This window comes from Physeter macrocephalus, unplaced genomic scaffold (assembly GCF_002837175.3).
Source record: "Physeter macrocephalus isolate SW-GA unplaced genomic scaffold, ASM283717v5 random_657, whole genome shotgun sequence".
In the NCBI taxonomy this organism is placed as follows: Eukaryota; Metazoa; Chordata; class Mammalia; order Artiodactyla; family Physeteridae; genus Physeter; species Physeter macrocephalus.
In genome coordinates, this window is record NW_021145867.1 from 9,405 (window position 1) to 30,664 (window position 21,260).

At 46.2% G+C, this 21,260-nt stretch overlaps 2 protein-coding genes across 4 annotated transcripts; both read left to right on the top strand.

Annotated features, from left to right (window-relative positions):
- The first annotated feature begins 10 nt into the window (after window positions 1–10).
- Window positions 11–20,417, top strand: ETHE1 (ETHE1 persulfide dioxygenase). 3 transcript variants are annotated; one of them, XM_055083124.1, is made up of 7 exons: window positions 11–146; window positions 7,363–7,507; window positions 7,671–7,819; window positions 17,616–17,745; window positions 19,418–19,507; window positions 19,879–19,995; window positions 20,223–20,417. In XM_055083124.1, exons 2-7 carry the CDS (start codon window positions 7,363–7,365, stop codon window positions 20,273–20,275), a joined length of 684 nt encoding a protein of 227 aa, XP_054939099.1. In that variant the 5' UTR covers window positions 11–146; the 3' UTR covers window positions 20,276–20,417. The 3 variants fall into 3 exon arrangements, with proteins under 3 accessions (XP_054939099.1, XP_028341634.1, XP_007123534.2); XM_028485833.2 differs by having other exon boundaries at window positions 38–142; XM_007123472.4 differs by lacking the exon at window positions 11–146 and adding an exon at window positions 5,094–5,216.
- Window positions 5,517–5,858, top strand: LOC112067320 (small integral membrane protein 30-like). The gene has a single exon (XM_024132793.2). The coding sequence runs from the start codon at window positions 5,691–5,693 to the stop codon at window positions 5,856–5,858; it is 168 nt and encodes a 55-aa protein (XP_023988561.1). The 5' UTR covers window positions 5,517–5,690.
- Window positions 20,418–21,260: the final 843 nt, after the last annotated feature.

The following is a 21,260-nucleotide window of genomic DNA, read 5'->3' on the forward strand; positions in this document are numbered from 1 at the left end:
GGAAAACCTAACTCAAGAGATCTCTGAGACAACTTCCCTTTTGTATGTCCCCGTTCTTTTCGAGAATTCCGCTCGGAGCTTGAGTTCCGTCTCCCGAATCAGGTTCAAGAGCCCGCTGCCTATTCTACCCCTCAAGGCACTGGCAAGTAAAGGCTAGTTATTTCCTCGAGAGAGGGAGGGAGCGGGACGGGTTCAGAGCTAGCTGATGCCCAGTAAAAGTCACGTTATTTGCACAGCTCCCGGCACTCTTCGCCCCTGGGTGATTCAGGATTCTCTGCCCCTCCCACCCCAATGCTACGGCCCTGGGGCCGGGAGGGCGGCGGTCTTCAGGTGGCCGGGCCCCCTTGTTCCCCGCTGGAGCTCCTGGTGCCAGGCCCGGGGTGGCTTGCTTGGCACCCTTCCCTCGGGAAGTGACGGTGCACCTTCCCGCCCCGTACAGGAATGACCGTGAAGTGCCCATAAGCCACCCCCGCTTGGGTGGGTTTTCAGTCTGATAATCCGCAAGGTCTGGCGAACCCTGGGAGCCGTGGGAGTTATACGAAGGATTATTTGGGCTCATTTCCCCACTCACTCTTCCCAGATGATTTTGAAGCTATATGCCAGACCTCATATTCCATAAAAATCTTTTTATTACACTTGGTTTGTTTCAGTCAGTACTTAAACAAGATCCACAAGTTGAATTTGTTTGCTTTGACTCTTCAGTTTCTTCATTGACATTTTAAAAGGTTCACTGGTTGCTGCATGGAAAATGGATTACAGGGAGGTAGAGTGGAAGACAGAAGCCAGTGAGGCGGCTGTCATATATTTATTATATTAGTAATTATTAAAAATTACTATGATAATTATATTATTATATGATATCGATAATTATATTATATTATAATTGTATTATTAATTACAGCATCTGATATATGTCAGAAACTGTCTTGAGTGTTTTATATATGTTCATTCATGTAATGCTGACAGCAGTTTTTCAAGAGGAGGCGCTACTATCATCTCCGTTGTACAGAGATAAAAATGAGGCAAGACTTATCCAAGGTCACTCAGCCAGGAGATAGCAGGGCCAGGATTTGAACACTTGCAGCCTGACCCTGGAATCCATGTAATTTGCATCTATGCTTTGCTGCCTCTTTGACTGGGGCAGAGGGCGTGATGAGGGAAAAGTGGTCTGGTTGGAGAGGTTAATTCATTAGGGCTTAGTAATGAATTGGGAGGAAGTAGCAAGAGGAGGAAGGAGTCACAGATGACGATGAAATAGTGATAGCCACCTCCCTGAGAGCACAACACCTGAGAAATTGTTCTGTGCCAGGTGCTCTCCCAAACTCTTTGCATGTGTGAATTCATTGGATCTTTTCTTTCTTTAATTGACGTATAGTTGCTGACAATACTATATAAATGACACGTGTAAAATCTAGTGACTCACAATTTATAAAGGTTATACTCCTTTATAGTTATTATAAAATGTTGGCTGTGTTCCCCTGTTGTACGATATATCCTTGTAGCTTATTTTATACCTAATAGTTTGTATCTCTTAATCTCTTACCCCTATCTTGCCCTCCCTCCCCACACTGGACCCACTAGTTTGTTCTCTACATCTGTGAGTCTGCTTCTTTTTTGTTATATTCACTTGTTTGTTGTATTTTTCAGATTCCACATATAAGTGATATCATACAGTATTTGTCTTTCTTTGTCTGACTTATTTCACTTAGCATAATGCCCTCCAAGTCCATCCATGTTGCTGCAAATGGCAAAATTTCATTCTTTTTCTATGGCTGAGTAGTATTCCATTGTATATATATACCACCTCTTCTTTACCTATTCATGTGATGGACACTTAGGTTGCTTCCATATTTTGGCAATTGTAAATAATGCTGCTATGAACATTGGGGTGTGTGTATCTTTTTTTCTTTCTTTCTTTTTTGGCTGTGCAGCATGTGGGATCTTAGTTCCCCGACCAGGGATTGAACCCATGTCCCCTTCAGTAGAAGCTCAGAGTCTTAACCACTGGACCGCCAGGGAAATCCCCACATGTATCTTTTCTTAGATCTTCACAGTGAGGGAGGAACTATTTTCAACCACAATTTACAGATGAGAAAAGAGAAGCCCAGAAGAGTTTAGTTTTGAGCCTGAGGTCACACATTTGGGAAGGGTGATGCCAGTTTCTAACTCTTAGGTTATCTCGCAGCTGACTCTACAAAATCCCCAGAGGATGTGCACGCCTTCAAGGGACAAGTGAGCGTCTACCAATCCTGCAGAAACAATTAGGAATGGGCCCCAGGGTGGAGAGGTCTTATTTGGGGGACCCTCACAGTAAAGTGTGCCTCAGAATCCCTGTTTTCCTGGCTTCTCTCTCCCCTGAGCTCCTGGCAATCCCTGCACCTCTCCTTGTTTTAGCCCGGATGTCTGCACCTCTTTCCCCCACCAACTAGACTGAGGACTCACCTCTGGGTCTCCAGTTTCGCTCAGCTTGAGCCAGACATTCAGGAGACCTCAATGTGAGGAATAATTGAACCAAGTTCTCTCCTTGAGTCTGAGCTTTTCTTTCTGCCCGTTTCTCCCCTCTCTTGGTGTTTCCCTGTTCTGAGAGATTCTCTCCTTCTCCCTGTACATTTCTCCCCTCTCTAATGCTCCCTGCTCCCCACATCTCTTCCCACCTCCACGATCTTCTAGAATCTTCGAGTGTGTCTAAGTGACCATATTTCTTTGACAGACACCCCATTTCAATTCTGTATCTCCCAAGGTATCTCTGAAAGTCTCTCCAGCTCTCTCTCTCTCTCTCTTTCTTATCACTGAGTCTCAGCATCTTCCTTGTCTCTGAGTGGCTCCCTGATTCTCTCCCCTGATAAAGCCCACCAGGAATATACTAGAAGTCTGGCAAGGTTGGGTTTTATTGATTTGCTGTAGCTAAGGGTGAGTTTTAGTTACTCAGCTATGGCTGAGTAATATTCCATTGTGTATATATTATCACATCTTCTTTATCCGTTCCTCCATCGATGAACATTTAGGTTGCTTCCATGTCCTGGCTACTGTAAATAGTGCTGCTATGAACATTGTGGTACATGACTCTTTTTGAATTATGGTTTTCTCAGGGTATATGCCCAATAGTGGGATTGCTGGGATATATCCTTGTAGCTTATTTTATACCTAATAGTTTGTATCTCTTAATCTCTTACCCCTATCTTGCCCTCCCTCCCCACACTGGACCCACTAGTTTGTTCTCTACATCTGTGAGTCTGCTTCTTTTTTGTTATATTCACTTGTTTGTTGTATTTTTCAGATTCCACATATAAGTGATATCATACAGTATTTGTCTTTCTTTGTCTGACTTATTTCACTTAGCATAATGCCCTCCAAGTCCATCCATGTTGCTGCAAATGGCAAAATTTCATTCTTTTTCTATGGCTGAGTAGTATTCCATTGTATATATATACCACCTCTTCTTTACCTATTCATGTGATGGACACTTAGGTTGCTTCCATATTTTGGCAATTGTAAATAATGCTGCTATGAACATTGGGGTGTGTGTATCTTTTTTTCTTTCTTTCTTTTTTGGCTGTGCAGCATGTGGGATCTTAGTTCCCCGACCAGGGATTGAACCCATGTCCCCTTCAGTAGAAGCTCAGAGTCTTAACCACTGGACCGCCAGGGAAATCCCCACATGTATCTTTTCTTAGATCTTCACAGTGAGGGAGGAACTATTTTCAACCACAATTTACAGATGAGAAAAGAGAAGCCCAGAAGAGTTTAGTTTTGAGCCTGAGGTCACACATTTGGGAAGGGTGATGCCAGTTTCTAACTCTTAGGTTATCTCGCAGCTGACTCTACAAAATCCCCAGAGGATGTGCACGCCTTCCAGGGACAAGTGAGCGTCTACCAATCCTGCAGAAACAATTAGGAATGGGCCCCAGGGTGGAGAGGTCTTATTTGGGGGACCCTCACAGTAAAGTGTGCCTCAGAATCCCTGTTTTCCTGGCTTCTCTCTCCCCTGAGCTCCTGGCAATCCCTGCACCTCTCCTTGTTTTAGCCCGGATGTCTGCACCTCTTTCCCCCACCAACTAGACTGAGGACTCACCTCTGGGTCTCCAGTTTCGCTCAGCTTGAGCCAGACATTCAGGAGACCTCAATGTGAGGAATAATTGAACCAAGTTCTCTCCTTGAGTCTGAGCTTTTCTTTCTGCCCGTTTCTCCCCTCTCTTGGTGTTTCCCTGTTCTGAGAGATTCTCTCCTTCTCCCTGTACATTTCTCCCCTCTCTAATGCTCCCTGCTCCCCACATCTCTTCCCACCTCCACGATCTTCTAGAATCTTCGAGTGTGTCTAAGTGACCATATTTCTTTGACAGACACCCCATTTCAATTCTGTATCTCCCAAGGTATCTCTGAAAGTCTCTCCAGCTCTCTCTCTCTCTCTCTTTCTTATCACTGAGTCTCAGCATCTTCCTTGTCTCTGAGTGGCTCCCTGATTCTCTCCCCTGATAAAGCCCACCAGGAATATACTAGAAGTCTGGCAAGGTTGGGTTTTATTGATTTGCTGTAGCTAAGGGTGAGTTTTAGTTACTCAGCTATGGCTGAGTAATATTCCATTGTGTATATATTATCACATCTTCTTTATCCGTTCCTCCATCGATGAACATTTAGGTTGCTTCCATGTCCTGGCTACTGTAAATAGTGCTGCTATGAACATTGGGGTGCATGTATCTTTTCAAATTATAGTTTTGTTCAGATATATGCCCAGGAGTGGGATTGCCGGATCATATGGTAGCTCTGTTTTTAGTTTTTTAAGGAACCTCCATGCTGTTCTCCATAGTGACTGTACCAGTTTACATTCCCACCAGCCTTTAGGAGGGTTCCCTTTTCTCCACACTCTCTCCAGCACTGTTTGTAGACTTTTGGATGATGGCCATTCTGACTGGTGTGAGGTGATTGTTCTTTGTTCCTCTGGGTCTTCCTGTCTTCTCCGTCTCTAAAGTCTACCCATCGGTCCCCAGCCTAGTTCCGCTCCGCCCCGCCCTCGGCCCCAGGCACTTGTGGCCCCTTTAAGGCGGGCCCCGCCCCTGCCCCCGCCCCGCCCCTCCGGGGTTCAGCCTTGGGTGCGTTCGGCTTCCGCTGGCACAGCTCAGTCTCCAGCCTCGGGCGCAATGGCGGGGTCTGCATTGAGGGTCGCTGGGCGGCAGCTCAGTCAATACAGCGGGTCTGGAGCCCCCATCCTCCTACGGCAGGTTCGCAGTGGCTGGACCGGGGAGCGAGATTACTGGATCCTGGGTGGCTGCAGGGGCGGAACTCCTGGGTCCTTTAAGTCCGGAGAGATACCCGGGCCTGACGCCTGGATCTTTGCGGAAAGGGGTGTAGGGCTAGACTCTTGCGTCCTTTAAAGGGGAGTGATCTGGGTCCCAGATCTGGGACCCCGATCTGGGCTTCGGGCTGGACTCTTGCTTCCATTACAGAAGAGGATGACGGGGACCCAGGTTTGGGGATGGATGAAAGTTGGGACTCATTGGTTCCGACGGAGTGAGGTGGTGGGGTCCCAGACTCCTGACTCCGGGCAGGGGGATTCCTGTAATGGCTGCTAACTTGAAGGTGCTGTCACGTGGAACCTCTTAGCCTCAGCATCCTGAACTGATAGAATTAAACAAATACCGCTTTCTTTGAAACCTTCAGCCTTTAAGAACCGGTCACCTCAAGATCTCAACATCATGATCTTAGTTTCAACACAATTGTTCCTAGTCCTCTTTTCATTGCTTTTAGTGCTGCCTGTTGTTGAAGCAGTAGAAGCCGGAGATGCAATCGCTCTCGTTCTCAGTATTGCAGGCATTTGTGCTTGTTTGGGGGTATATGCACGAAGGAGAAATGGACAGATGTGACTTTTTTTTTTTTGCGGTACGCGGGCCTCTCACTGCTGTGGCCCCTCCCGTTGCGGAGCACAGGCTCCGGACGCGCAGGCTCAGCGGCCATGGCTCACGGGCCCAGCCGCTCCGCGGCACGTGGGATCCTCCCGGACCGGGGCACGAACCTGTGTCCCCTGCATCGGCAGGCGGACCCTCAACCACTGCGCCACCAGGGAAGCCCCAGATGTGACTTTGAAGGACCTCTTGAATCAAACCTTGCCCTGAAAATGAAAACCTTTGTGCTGTTGAGGTTCAGAACTGAGTTTTGGTGTCTGAAAGTTCCCAAGAAACAGTAAATAGGGTGGTTTCATAGTCTTGGTTTCCCTATAAATAGGAACAAATTGATATACTATATTAAATGGAAAAGAAAACGTTTTCTTTTTTTTTTTTTTTTTTTTTTTTGTGGTATGCGGGCCTCCCTCTGTTGCGGCCTCTCCCGTTGCGGAGCACAGGCTCCGGACGCGCAGGCTCAGCGGCCACGGCTCACGGGCCCAGCCGCTCCGCGGCATGTGGGATCCTCCCGGACCGGGGCGCAAACCCGGTTTCCCTGCATCGGCAGGCGGACGCGCAACCACTGCGCCACCAGGGAAGCCCAGAAAACGTTTTCTTCACAACAAATAATGCACTGAAAAATGCCGTCTGTAATTTGCATTTGCTAGTTAGAAAGAAGATCAAAGAAGTGAGAAGGCTGAACTTTGCAAAAGTAATATTTCATAGTTCAAGAATTCTCGATAGGAAAAAGAAAACTCTTGCCCAGAATCCTAGGAAATTGCCACTGTTTAGTTATAATCACTGCCTTCTGCATCACTGAGGAGTCTTTTCTCCATATTTTTAATGGATTTTTGTTTTGTTACCTCCCAAGTTAATACTGTACCTCGATATTAAATACAGTTGGTCAAAAATTAAAACATCTCTTTGTGGGGGAAAAAGTTTAGAAAATGTATTCGATGTATCTAACGTTGAAATGGAGAAAAGGTTTAATGTAAAAAAATACTTTATAGGGCTTCCCTGGTGGCGCAGTGGTTGAGAGTCCGCCTGCCGATGCAGGGGACACAGGTTCGTGCCCCGGTCCGGGAGGATCCCACGTGCCGCGGAGCAGCTGGGCCCGTGAGCCATGGCCGCTGAGCCTGCGCGTCTGTCCGGAGCCTGTGCTCCGCAACGGGAGAGGCCGCAACAGTGAGAGGCCCGCCTACCGCAAAAGAAACAAAAACAAAAACAAAAAAAACTTTATATTGACATTAAAATGGAGAAGAGATTTAATGTTTAACAAAAACAAAAACAAAATTATATTAACGGTTAACATCTCCATGGTGAGAAGGACTATACTAAATATAAACCCATTAAGTAAAAAAAAGCGGGGGGCAGGGGCTTCTACTTCTAGATCTTAGGAAGAGAATCGAGTTGAGGCCTGCACTCCTGGGTCCACAGTAAGGGGGGGGGTCTGAATCTGTGCTCTCACCTGTCTCCTCCTCCTTTCCAGATGTTTGAGCCCAAGAGCTGCACCTACACTTACCTCCTGGGTGACAGAGAGTCCCGAGAGGCCATTCTGATCGACCCGGTTCTGGAGACAGCGCATCGGGATGCCCAGTTGGTCAAGGAGCTGGGGCTACGGCTGCTGTATGCTGGTCTGTTTGGGGGCTGGGCTCCTGGGCCTGAGGGGGTGGGGATGTAGAGTGGAGTGGGAAGCTAGGACCGGAACTCCTGGGTCTGAGGGAGGAGGGGGCTGGGGGCTGGGAATCCTGCGTCCTCTCTGTGCCCTCCTGGACTTGGATCTCCTCTCTCTCCCAGTGAATACCCACTGCCATGCGGACCACATTACCGGCTCCGGGCTGCTCCGGTCCCTACTCCCCGGCTGCCAGTCTGTCATCTCCCGCCTTAGTGGGGCCCAGGCTGACATGCACATTGAGGATGGAGACCCCATCCACTTCGGGCGCTTCGTGAGTTGGATGCTGGGTCCCCGAGAGGGTGGTGGCCTGGAGTTTTTGGACTAAAGGGAAGAGGGGCTTGGGGGCCTGGACTCCTGAGTCCTGGGGTAGGAGGGGCCCCAGGCCTGGGTCCCTGATCCCTGAGTTTCTGTCTCAGGGAGAAGGGCGCCATAAACCCAGGTGAAAAACTGAGCCAAGAGGCTCTGGGCAGGTGTGTCTCTAGCCCATCCCCTTAAGTCAACAACATCTATGGCATTTCCTATAACCTTGGGGCAACTCCTTTGACCTGGAGTGTCATAAATTTGACTGGCATCTGGAATTACAAGGTCACAGCTGAGGGAGAGACCCATCCCTGTCTTCCCAGAGCCACTGTTGGAGGGAGGCGCAGGCAGTTGCCCAGAGCCTGGACTGGGGTGAGGCAAGAGAGGAATCCAGGGCACAACATTCAAGGAGGCGCTCATTCTCAGGGTGGTGCAAAGGCAGGGCTGGCACCTTCGAGTGGGCGCCTCCTTAAATGTTGCTCCCTATAGCATCCTATAGGGAGCCTCGCCCTAACCCCAGCCTATAGGGAGCCTCACCCTAACCTTGCCTCACCCTAACCCCAGCCCTGCTGTTGCCTCACACAGGAATGGTCTGAAGGTTCCTACCTCATCTCCTTTCTTTGCCCCGAGCAGAATCAGCAGGTTTCTGGCCAGAATTTCAACCCAGGGCAATACAATGGGTGAGCAGGGTGCTAGGGTTGCCCCTCAGAGGGAGAGGAAACAGCTGGCATGGCTTTTTCCTGATCAAAGTTGCTAAAGACTTAGAGAGTTTGGCTGGCTTTGGGGACAGAATGTCACTTGGACTTGGCCTCCAAGTTAGAGGGTTTTGCTAAACGAGGCCAGTTAAACTGAGTCAGATTGTTTTGGGGAAATATAGGCTGTGTGTGGGATCAGAGGGTTTAGCTCCACTGGTTACAGCCTCTTTATTTCAAGCCTTTTTATGGAAGCAGGTAAAAAAGAAAATGCGTTGTACATTTAGGTGCACTGTACATAATAAGCAGGTGCTAACAAGCATTTCTTGGGTTGAGAAGCCTTAGAGGTGTTAGAAATGGTTGGAGTTTTGTGTCAAGAAGAGCCCTTTGTTAAGCTGGATGAGTGATGTTTTCAATGAATCAACATGGAAGGGCTTAGCTGTGGAAGATTTAGCTTTAGTACTTGGGTTTTTTATTTATTTATTTTATTTTATTTTAAAATGTATTTATTTATTTTTGGCTGCACTGGGTCGTTGGGTCTTCGTTGCTGCGCGTGGGCTTTCTCTTGTTGCGTCGAGCGGGGGCTTCTCTTGTTGCAGAGCACAGGCTCTAGGTGCGTGAGCTTCAGTAGTTGCAGCACGTGGGCTCTGGAGCGCAGGCTCAGTAGTTGTGGCTCACGGGCTTAGTTGCTCTGCGGCATGTGGGATCTTCCCGGACCAGGGCTTGAACCCGTGTCCCCTGCATTGGCAGGTGGATTCTTAACTACTGCGCCACCAGAGAAGTCCCTGCTTGCTTTTTTTAAACAGCTTTATCGGTATAATTCACAAACCATCCAGCTCACCCATTTAAAGTGTACTTACTATTCAGTGACTTAGTATATTCAGAGTTGTACATCCATCATCACAATTTTAGAATATTTTCATCACTCCAGAAAGATACCCCACACCCCTTAGCTGTCACCCCAGCGTGCCCCTCTTTCACTGTACTAACCAGTAACCTACTTTCTGTCTCTATAGATTTGCCTATTCTGTACATTGCATAGAGATATGGTATCATACTATATGTGGTCTTTGTGACTGGCTTTTGCCACTGACCGTAATGTTTTCAAAGTTCACCCATATTGTAACATGTATCAGTGTTTCATTTCTTTTTATTGCTGAATAATATTCCATTGTATGGATATATCACATTTTATTTATTCATTCATCAGTCGATGGACATTTGAATTGCTTCCACTTTTGGCTATTATGAATTATGCCACTATGAATATTCATGTGCAGGTTTTTGTGTGGATGTATGTTTTCATCTCTCTTGGGTATATACTTAGGATGGAATTACTGGATCATATGATAACTCTGTTTAACAATTTGAGGAACTGCCAAACTGCTATCAAAAACTGTTACCCAGGGGCTTCCCTGGTGGCGCAGTGGTTGAGAGTCCGCCTGCCGATGCAGGGGACGCGGGTTCGTGCCCCGGTCCGGGAGGATCCCACGTGCCGCGGAGCGGCTGGGCCCGTGAGCCATGGCCGCTGAGCCTGCGCGTCCGGAGCCTGTGCTCCGCAACGGGAGAGGCCACAGCGGTGAGAGGCCGGAAGATCCCACATGCCGCGGAGCGGCTGGGCCCGTGAGCCATGGCCGCTGAGCCTGCGCGTCCGGAGCCTGTGCTCCGCAACGGGAGAGGCCACAGCAGTGAGAGGCCCGCGTACCGCAAAAAAAAAAAAAAAAAAAAAAAAAAGTTATCCAAAGTGGCTATACCATTTTATGTTCCCATAAGCGGTTGTGTGAGGGTTCCAGTCCCTCTGCATCCTTGTTACCACTTGTAATTATCTGTCTTTATGATTGCTCAGCATTTTGTTTGGTTTTCATCTGAGTTCTTTATAAACCTTTGGAGATGGGCACTTTTTTTCCCTCTCATTTTCCTCCTCCCACTTAAAAAATTTGAACTGTAACATGCATATTATACAGTAAAAGGGGCACATATTGCACATGTACAGCTTGGTAAATTTTAACATATGTCTATACTTGAGTATCCACCGCCCAGATCCAGATCCAGAACATGCCCATCGCCCCAGAAGTCTTCCTTGTCCCTCTTCCTGGCCGTTGACAGCCCCACCAAGGGACCGTTCTTCTGACTTATTTAATCATCGATTAGTTCTGCCTGTTCTGGACCTTACAAACAGGAACCAGTGTGTACTCTTATGTCTGCTTCTTTCACTCTACCTACTATTGTATATAATTGTAGTTCTTTCCTTTTTTGCTGTAGAGCAGTGGTTGGCCAACTTTTTCTGTAAAGGACCAGATGGTAAATATTTTCAGTTTTGCAGGCCATATGGTCCCTGTTGTAACTACTTAATTTTCCTATTGGTGTGAAAGCAGCAACAGACAATGCATGCATGAATAAGCATGGCTGGGCTCCAGTAAAACTTTATTTATGGCCACTGAAAATTTAATTTCAATAATTTTCATGTGGCATGAAATGTCATTCTTATAAAAGCAGATGGCAGGCCAAATTTGGTGCACTGACCATAGTTTGCCAACCCCTGACAAAGAGCATTTCACTGTGTGAATTGATGACAATTTATATCCATTCTCCTTTTGATGGTTGATTCTAGTTTGGAGCTATTGTGCATAATGCTACTCTGAAGATTCTTGTACAAATCTCTTGGTGGACATTACCCTCAATTCCAGGGAGTGGGCTTGCTGAGTCTTAGAACTGACACCTATTTAACTTTAGCAGAAGCTGCCAAACAGCGCTTTTTTTTTTTTTTTTTTAATATATAAATTTATTTATTTTATTTATTTATTTTTGCCTGTGTTGGGTCTTCGTTGATGGGCGCGGGCTTTCTCTAGTTGCAGCGAGCGGGGGCTACTCTCCATTGCGGTGCACGGGCTTCTCATTGCAGTGGCTTCTCTTGTTGCAGAGCACGGGCTCTAGGCACGCGGGCTTCAGTCGTTGTGGCTCGCGGGCTCTAGAGCGCAGGCTCAGTAGTTGTGGCTCACGGGCTTAGTTGCTCTGCGGCATGTGGGATCTTCCCGGACCGGGGCACGAACCCGCATCCCCTGCATGGGCAGGTGGACTCTCAACCACTGCGCCACAGAGAAGCCCCATTTAGTCTCTTTTAATCTAGAACAGTTTCATACCCTTTCTGCCCCATGACATTGACTTTTGAAGCTCCCAGCCTGTTGTCTTGCAGAATATCCCACTTTCTGGATGTGTCTGGTTGTTTCCTCCTGGTGTTATTTAACTTGTTCTTTGAAAACTTCTCTTTGCTGTTAACTGAAGTAGATTGCAGATATTTCTCTATTGATGATGATAATAATGAATAACTTAATAATAGTTAACAAATACTGAGTGTTTTGTTTCTCACTTAGCATTGTGAGAAAGTGCATTTTCTCAGCATGTATCTCACAAAATTTTCAGAATCAAATATCACTTCCTGGCAGCAGGGAGAGGTGGGACCCGTGACTAGTGTTGGGGTGTGTGCCCCATTTATGGAGGACACCCACTACATAATTCAAGTTGATTATTCATGCTTGGGAATGTAGTCTGTCTACTGTAAAGACTTTTTTTTTTTTTAATTAGAAGCTGCAAATATACTTTTTTTAAAAAAAAATTTATTTATTTATGGCTGTGTTGGGTCTTCGTTGCAGTGGCAGGCTTCTCATTGCAGTGGCTTCTCTTGTTGCAGAGCACGGGCTCTAGGCCCGTGTGCTTCAGTAGTTGTGGCACACGGGCTTAGTTGCTCCATGGCATTTGGGATCTTCTGGGACCAGGGCTTGAACCCGTGTCCCCTGCACTGGCAGGTGGATTCTCAACCACCGGGCCACCAGGGAAGTCCTGCAAATATACATTTTTGAAAAATCTTCCAAATGTTAAGGGTAAACAACAAATTCAAACTTTTAATAACTACTGAGCAGTCCAAACAAAACATTGCTATGGCTGAACCTGGTTCTTGAGCCTCCACTGTGTCTTTTCTGACAAATAGATCTCATTAAACCTTCCTAACCACATAGTGAGATCAGACACATTTTCCCCATTTTACAGAGAAGGGAGTGCAGAGAGGGAAAGTGACTTGCCCAAAAGTTATACTGAGAAAGTGGCTCAGCAAGGAATTGAACCCAGGACACCTGGTGGTTCCACTAGATCAGTGTATTTAGAATTTTAAAACATTATTATTTTTATAATATAGCAATTATTGTGTTGGGCTTTTTTTTCTTTCTTTCTTTTTGGCCGCATCACACAGCTCATGGGATCTTAGTTCCCTGACCAGGGATCGAACCTGGGCCTATGGCAGTGAGAGCTTGGAGTCCTAACCACTGGACCTCCAGGGAATTCCCTGGGCATTTTTTAAATGCTTTACGTACATGAAATAATTTAATCTTTATAATAGCCCTGTGAAGTGGGGACAATTATTATGCCCATTTTACAAATGAGCAGAGAAGCCCAGAGAGGTGAAGTAACTTGCCCAAGGTCACACAGCTAGTAATAGCAGAGCCAAAATTAGAACCCATGTCACCTGGCTCCAGAGACTGCTCCTAACCACTAATCCATGGGCCCTCACCAAGAGAGAAATATTTTACATCTGGTTTCAGTACTGAAACCTCAGCTTCATGAAATACCACTTACCCTTCCTGTGTACCAGGCACACTGAGATTTCCCACTTTATCCCACTCATCCCCACTCCACTCTTTATGTCTAGCCCACTTTTTTTTTTGCTCATGGTTACGTCTGTGAGAGTCATCCATATTGTCGCATATAGTTATAGTTTGTTCATTCTCATCCTGTGCCTCAGTTTCCTCATCTGTAGAATGGGGACAGGAGTGGTACTTACCTCATAAGGATGTGTGTGGCCTGAATGAGTTCAGTCATGTAAAGTGCTTAGCAGAGAACCTGGTACAGGAAAAAGGGTAATCAATGCCAGGCTTCTAAAGAGTAGGTAGATTGGACTGATGGGAGAAGAGGAAATTGCAGGGGCAAAGAGGTGTGGAGAAGTGTGCTATTTTCTGGAAATGACTCTGGGGTTCAGAGTAGCTGGGGAAAGGAGGATGTTATAGGACATGGGGCTGTAAAAGTGAGCAGGCACCAGAGCAGGGGCTGAGGAGCTGGAACTCTGCCCTGGGGGCAGTGGAAGCTAGGGAAGGTTTTTGAGCAGAGAGGGACAAAATTGGATCTGGGTGATAGAAAACCCCCCTCAGGGTCATGTAGGAGGTGGATTAGAGGCTGTTAGGCCAGGGAGGAGGCTGTCAGTTGGCCCAAGCAGGAGAGGCCTGAGATGGGCAGGATTATGGGGGTTGATAGAGGATAAATTCTAGATATTCCAGAGAAGGGAAAGATAAACAGGGAGGCTGATCATCAGCAAAGCCACTTGCGACACAGACTCAGTCACTAAGGGCCTAGGGAATCTTGATCTATGTGGCAAGCTGGATTGTGTTCAACTGATATTAAAATTTTGTTCAATTTATACACATAAGACAATTATATATACCATATACCATTGATCCTTGAACAACCTAGGAAGTTAGGGGCACTGACCCTCCCCACATTCAAAAATTGGGGTATATCTTCCAGTTGGTCCTTCTATCTGCGGTTCCTCTGCATCCACAGATTCACCAAACCAGATCGCGTAGTACTGTAGTATTTACTACTGAAAAAAATCCGTCTGTATGTGGACTTCACAGTGCAAACCCGTGTTATTCAAAGGTCAACTGTATATACTCTAACTACTGGTTGTTTACAACTGACGTCCTTCTGATTGGCCAATACCCATGCCATAACTATGGTTAAATATTTTGAACGTTACTCCTGAATATCCATCCCCCTTTTTAGTTCAAAAGACTCCCATGCTTTTTGTTTAAAAAAAAAGAAAAATTCAGAGAGTATGGAAACATACAAAATAAAAAGTGAAAGATCATCCCTCTACTACCAAAAGGTAATGTTAATTTTGGGGGCCAGGGGATGTGATTTTGCCAAGATTTTGCAAGATTTGTGATTTTGCTTTGCACTTGTTTTGCATTGCCCATATATTTATTTTTTTAAAAAATAAATTTATTTATTTATTTATTTTTGGCTGCCTTGGGTCTTCGTTGCTGCCTGTTGATTTTCTCTAGTTGTGGCGAGTGGAGGCTACTTTTGTTGTGGTGCGGGAGCTTCTCATTGCGGTGGCTTCTCGTTGTGGAGCAAAGGCTCTAGGCGCGCGGGCTTCAGTAGTTGTGGCACGTGGGCTCAGTAGTTGTGGCTCGCGGGCTCTAGAGCACAGGCTCAGTAGTTGTGGCGCACGGACTTAGTTGCTCCGCGGCGTGTCGGATCTTCCCGGCCCAGGGCTTGAACCCATGTCCCCTGCATTGGCAGGCGGATTCTTAACCACTGTGCCACCAGAGAAGCCCTGCCCATATATTTCTATTGTAGATGAACTAGGAAGGTATTTGGCAGAAAGTAACGGAAAAACCCATACAGTGGCTTAAATAAATAGTTTATTTTTCTCCTATAACAGGAAATTTGGAAGAAGGTAGTTATTCTCTTCAATTTAGCAGCACCATCATTTGTGGGATTCTCTTGGTTTTTTTTTTTTTCTTCATGGTTGCAAGATGGCTGCTGCAGCTCCAGCCATCACACCTGGTGTTCAGAGCCAGATGAAGTGGAAAGGGCAGGTGCCAGTCCCTTTTATCAGGAAGGGAAAAGCTTTCCCAGAAATCCTCAGGAGACTTATCGAGATCTCATTGGCCAGAGAACTGTGCCAGAGGCCACCCAGGCTGTCATGGAGGCTGGGAAAGTGCTTGGCGGGGCACACTGATGCCCCAGACCAAATTGGAGATCTGTGAGTGGGGAAGGTTAGAATGGATATTGGGTGTGGAAACAGAATCTGCGCATGGTGTCCTTCAACAATTAGCAGATGACTGACCTGGACGAAGATGCTAATTGGTGGGAGGGGCGTCTATTAAGAGAAGAGGAGTGATATGTGAGTGGGAACTAATCTTTTAAGTGATTGTTAGATCATTGGGATAAAAATTTTTTCTGACAGTTGCTTCCCTGAACTGAGTGTGGGAATTTAGATAATCGGGGTTCCCTGGATGCTGTTTATGTGTTCATGTGTCAGGGGTTCTTAACCGCAGAGTCTTTTTTTTTTAATATATAGATTTATTTATTATTTATTTGTTTATGGCTGCACTGGGTCTTTGTTGCTGCTGCACGGGGCTTTCTCTAGTTGCGGCCAGCGGGGGCTGCTCTTCGTTGTGGAGCACAGGCTCTAGGCGTGGGCTTCCGTAGTTGTGGCTCGTGGGCTCCAGAGCACAGGCTCAGTAGTTGTGGCGGCTCCGTGGCATGTGGGAATCTTTCCGGACCAGGGCTCGAACCCGTGTCCCCTGCATTGGCAGGCGGATTCTTAACCTCTGCGCCACCAGGGAAACCCAACCACAGAGTCTTAGAAGTGGTTTTGAGGGGTCAGAAAGTATGTGCATTTGCGATGTTGCTAGACGCTGCTAAGCTGCCCTCTAAAATGGCTATACTGAGTTGCACTCACATCCCAGGGGATGAAAGGGTTTGCCTCAAGCACCCTAAGCAACTCTGACAACTGCCAATCTGTTAGGTGAAAAATAGGGGTTTCAGGTATCTCCTTCCCTTCCTTTCTTTTAAGAAAGATCAAACATCTTATGAGATGTTTTTTGACTATTTGTTCCCTCTACCATGAATTGCCTGGTTTTTTCTTTTGCCCATTTTTCTTTGGGGGTTCTTATTGATGCTTAGGGGCTGTTTATATATTATGACTATTCACACTTTTTAATACTTTCTTATACATGCTGCTAATGTTGTCTCTGAGTTTTTTTGTCTTGTCACTCTGATTTTTGTCTTTTTCTGTAATGAAGTTAAACTATGTGGTCACATCTGTTCCTGTTTTTCCTTATGGCCTCTGAATTTCCTATCATGCTTAGAAAAACCTTTTCTACCTCAACATTTTATATATATAAATATATATGTATTTATAAATATATATATTCTTCTATATTTCCTTCTGGAATTTTTTGGGTTTTCTATGTTTAGATCTTTCGTTTATCCTGAATTTTTGTTTTATTTTTGATTATAAAATGACGTGTTTTAAAAATACATAAATAAATAAAATGACATGTTTACTGTAAAAAACAAAGATAATATAGGAAAAACCTAAAGAAAAAAAATATTTTGAGTTAATGGGCAAATTTTTTTAAAGAGATGACATTGTATAAGTTGCTTTGTAACCTGTTTTTTGCACTTACTGGATAGTAAATATCTTTTCCTGCCATTAAATGTTTCTGTATAGCATCAATGAATTTTATTTCAATGACTATTTTATTTTATTTTATTTTAATTTTTTTATTTTTTTGCGGTACACGGGCCTCTCACTGTTGTGGTCTCTCCCGTTGCTGAGCACAGCCTCCGGACGCGCAGGCTCAGCGACCATAGCTCACGGGCCCAGCCGCTCCGCGGCATGTGGGATCTTCCTGGACCGGGGCACGAACCCGTGTCCCCTGCATCGGCAGGTGGACTCTCAACCACTGCGCCACCAGGGAAGCCCTCAATGACAATTTTAAATGACTGTTTAGTATTCCATATTTATATTAGTGTGCTTATCTTTTTCTTACTGATATATAAGATCTGTTTGTACATAAAGTACACTGACTACTATGTGGTGTATTTGTGTTACAAATATATTTTGCCACCATGTTGATTCCCTTCAAATTTTGTTTATGATGTTGTTGCCATTCAGAAACATCAAATTTATTTAAATTCAAACCATTGATCTTTCCCTTAATGACTTGTGACTTTTGGGATGGATGTTCTCTAACCAGAGATCATATATTTATTTGTATTTTTGTTGTCACTGTTTTATGATTTTATTTTCTTGCTTTAAGTTTTTAATTTTGGGGGAGTTTACTCTGGAGTGAGGTTTAAGTCCAGGATCTAACTTCAGTGTTTTTTTATCAGAAAGAGGTTATCTAGATGTGACCCTGGGATGGGATGGGGTGGGGGGCTTCTAAGGCCAGTTTCACCATGAGAGTAAAGCCACAGCCTTATTGGTGACTCTGTACTCTCCTTCTCTGCCAGACCTTGGAGACCCGGGCCAGCCCGGGCCACACCCCAGGCTGTGTCACCTTCGTCTTGGATGACCACAGCATGGCCTTCACTGGAGATGCCCTGCTTATCCGAGGGTGTGGGCGGACAGACTTCCAGCAAGGTCACAGGCCCCTTTCCCCAGCCCGAGATCTTAGTATGGTTATGTGGGTGCCAGGGTTTTAAGTGTCAGTTGCAAGAATGAATGAATGAATGTTAGACTTTTAGGGGGTCAGGATTAGATTCAAGGAGTTTAGTGATGGAGTAGAGGAGAGTTGGGTTCAGAGGTTAGTGGTTGGGGGACAGTTAGAGTCAAGAGTGTGTGTTAGTTATATATTGCTGTAAAGCAAATCACCCCAGAACTTAGTGGCTTAAAACAATGATTAACATCATCTCACACAGGTTTTGAGAGTTAGGACTCTGGGAGAAGCTTAACTGGATGGTTCTTGCTCAGGGTCTTGCATGAGGTTGCAACCAAGCTGCTGGCCAGGGCTGACTGAAGGCTTGACTGGGGCTGGAGGACCCACTTCCAAGGTGGCTCACTGACGTGGCCAGTGAGCTCTTGCTGGTTGCTGGCAGGAGGCCTCAGTTCCTCACAATGCAGACTTCTCCATAGGGCTGCTTGAGTGTCTTCATGACATGGCAGCTGGATTCTCCCAGAGGGAACAATCAGAGAGACAGACAGACAGAAGACCTAATTTTTTTTTTTTTTAATGAGCTTGTCTCAGAAGTTAAACTCTGTTATTTCTGCCATATCCTATTTATTAGATGCAAGTCACTTAGTCCAGACCACTAAGTCAAGGCAAGGGGAATTATGTGTCACATTTTCAAGAGAAGAGTTTCAAAGAGTTCATGGGCATATTTTTAACCTCTCATAAGGGGTTTAGCTGGTGCGGGGCGGGGTGTGGAGTTTGATTCAGGGGTTTAGCTGCGGGGGGAAGTTAGATTTAGCAATTTAGCTGCTAGAAGGTTGCTAGATTCAGTGGTTTAATTGCTAGGAAGTGGTGTTACATTTGGGGTTTAGCTGCTGGGGGCAATTAGATTAAGGGGTTTCGCTGCGGGAAGGGTGTTTACTTTCACAATATCAGGGTATGAGATTTGAGTATGTGTGTGAATGTGAGGTGGACACTAGATTGGGAGGATTTAGCTGCCTTGCAGGAGGCGGGCAAGGCTGGATGAGAGAAAAGAGACGGAGCCATAGCAAGCTGAGCTGGCCATGGGTAACCAGATCCCCAGGCTGCCTCTTTCTTCCTCTTTCCTTATCTCTCCATCTTGGTCTCTATCTTTTTCTCTCTGAGGCTCCTAATCTCCCATTTATCCATCCCCAACACAGTCATGAGATCGAAAGATTTAGGCTGAAAGGAAAGGTGACAGAACATTCCAGAGAGGTTTGTCCCTGTCCCAACTTAGGACTCAGAGCTTCTTGTCAGAACCATGGCTCTATCCTCTTTGGCCTCATGTCTTCAGTTTCTTACCTTCCCATCCATTTTCCCTGCCCAGAATTCTTTCTTGGCATCCCCAGAGTGAGGGCATTTGGTACTTCAGGGTCATATCCCAACCTTGTTTACAGTCATGCTGAATTCTCACCATTTCCCAATTCTTTGCATATGCTGTTCCACCTGCCTAGAATGCCCTTCCCTCTCTTTCTCTACCCAGTCAAAGGGCTACTGGCAGAAAATGAGGGAGATGGTTTAGCTACAGTGATTTTTATCCTCTCATCCTTTTCCTGAAGGGAAGGGATTTGGGAGCTTCTCTCATCCTGTTGCTCCACTGACCTCTGAGTTTTCCCTCCCCAGGCTGTGCTAAGACCTTGTACCACTCAGTTCATGAAAAGATCTTCACACTTCCAGGAGACTGTCTGATCTACCCTGCTCATGATTACCACGGTGAGGGCTTCCTGGAGGAGGTGTGGGATTTACATAACTTACTATTTGAGAGGGAGCGCCATACCGCTGTGGCTTGCAGACTACAATTCCCAGGAACTCCTCTGGCCAAAAAGATCAAGTGCTTAGGTGTACTGAGTGTGGATGTAGAAACTACGATGCCTAGAATCTGGAAGGCATAGGCTTTCCTGGGACTTCCTTACAGAACTTAGGGAACTGTGGGAAACTACATTTCCCGTAGTGCCCATTGAGGAGGGAAAGCAATCTGTTAGCCCTGGGCCAGAAAGGCGCCCTGAGGCCTCCTGGGAAATGTAGTTCTGGGAGGCCCAAGGCACTGGACGGCTCAACATTCCTCCCCCTCTCTTGGCCACTAGGACTCACAGTATCCACTGTGGAGGAGGAGCGAACTCTAAACCCCCGGCTCACCCTCAGCTGTGAGGAGTTTGTCAAGGTCATGAGCAAACTGAACTTGCCCAAACCTCAGCAGATAGGTGAGCAGTTGGGGGGGAGGAGGGTGCTGGGGTCTGGATTCCTGGGTCTGAGGGAGAAGGTGCTGGGAATCTGGACTCCTGGGTCTGAGGGATGGAGGGGCCTCGGGGCCAGAACTCTAGTTTCCCAAAGAAGGACCATTAGGATTTCTGGGTCCCCAGTGGGGCATAGAGAGAGCGGGAGGGTCTGCCTGGGCCCCTTGGTTTCACCCTTAGCTTCTTCCTTTCAGACTTTGCTGTTCCAGCTAACATGCGCTGTGGGATCCAGACCCCCCCTTCCTGACTCTCAGGTGCTCATATCCTGTTAATAATGCACTAGGTGGGGTGAGGGGAGCGGTGCCATCACCAGAGCCTCTCTTATCTTCCCCTCCCTTACCAGCCTCTCAAGATTCTTAAATAAAAAATATATATTTTTTTCCTTTGAATCTGACTTCTGTTTTCTGGGGGACCCAATGGGTTTCTGAGCTGAGATGCCTGTGGTTAGTTCTGGTCCCTGGATAGGCCAGGGAGCAAGGCAGCGTAAAGGTCCTGGGAGCCTGAGGAGATTTTCTAACTCATAAGATAGAAGCAAACAGATATCTGGGGCAGGGTTCCTCAGCTCCTTGGATTAGAACAGTCTTGAGTTTAAACCACTTGCCCCATGAGACCCAGAATAAGGTACTTCACTTCTCCAAGCCTCAGTTTCCTCATTTGTAAAATGGGAATAATAGTAATAATAATAGGGTGTTGTGATGATCCAATGAGTCCATATGTATGAAGTGCTTGGTACACTGCCTGCACAGTGTTCACTATTATTGTTACTATCATTTGAAATGATCTCTGAGGCACTTCCTGGCTTGAGTGACAGGATGCCTAATGGTAAAGACCATGGACTTTCCAGAGAACAAATATGGTGTTAACATTAACAACATGTGTAGACTTTTTGGACACTTGTCCCCCTCAGCCTCAGTTTCCTAACTATAAAATGGAGATAGTAATCCCTTTCTTTACTGTAGGCCGCTGTAAGGATGAAATAAATTAATGCGTGTAAAATGTTTATACTTTATACACATAGCTCCTGATATCCAGTGATCCTTTTTCACATACCAGTTATTTTCCTGTTTTTGCCCAGAGAGGAAAGGGTCTGGCTGAGACCTTTAACCTCTGCCCTCCACCCATAGCAAAGTGGTGGTAGGGGGAACATACTTCCCCCTGTCTCTGGGCGGGTCTCTGACTCAGCTCAGGGCACCCTCCTCCCGTTGCCCAGCTCCCCAAACCGGTCGGGGCCC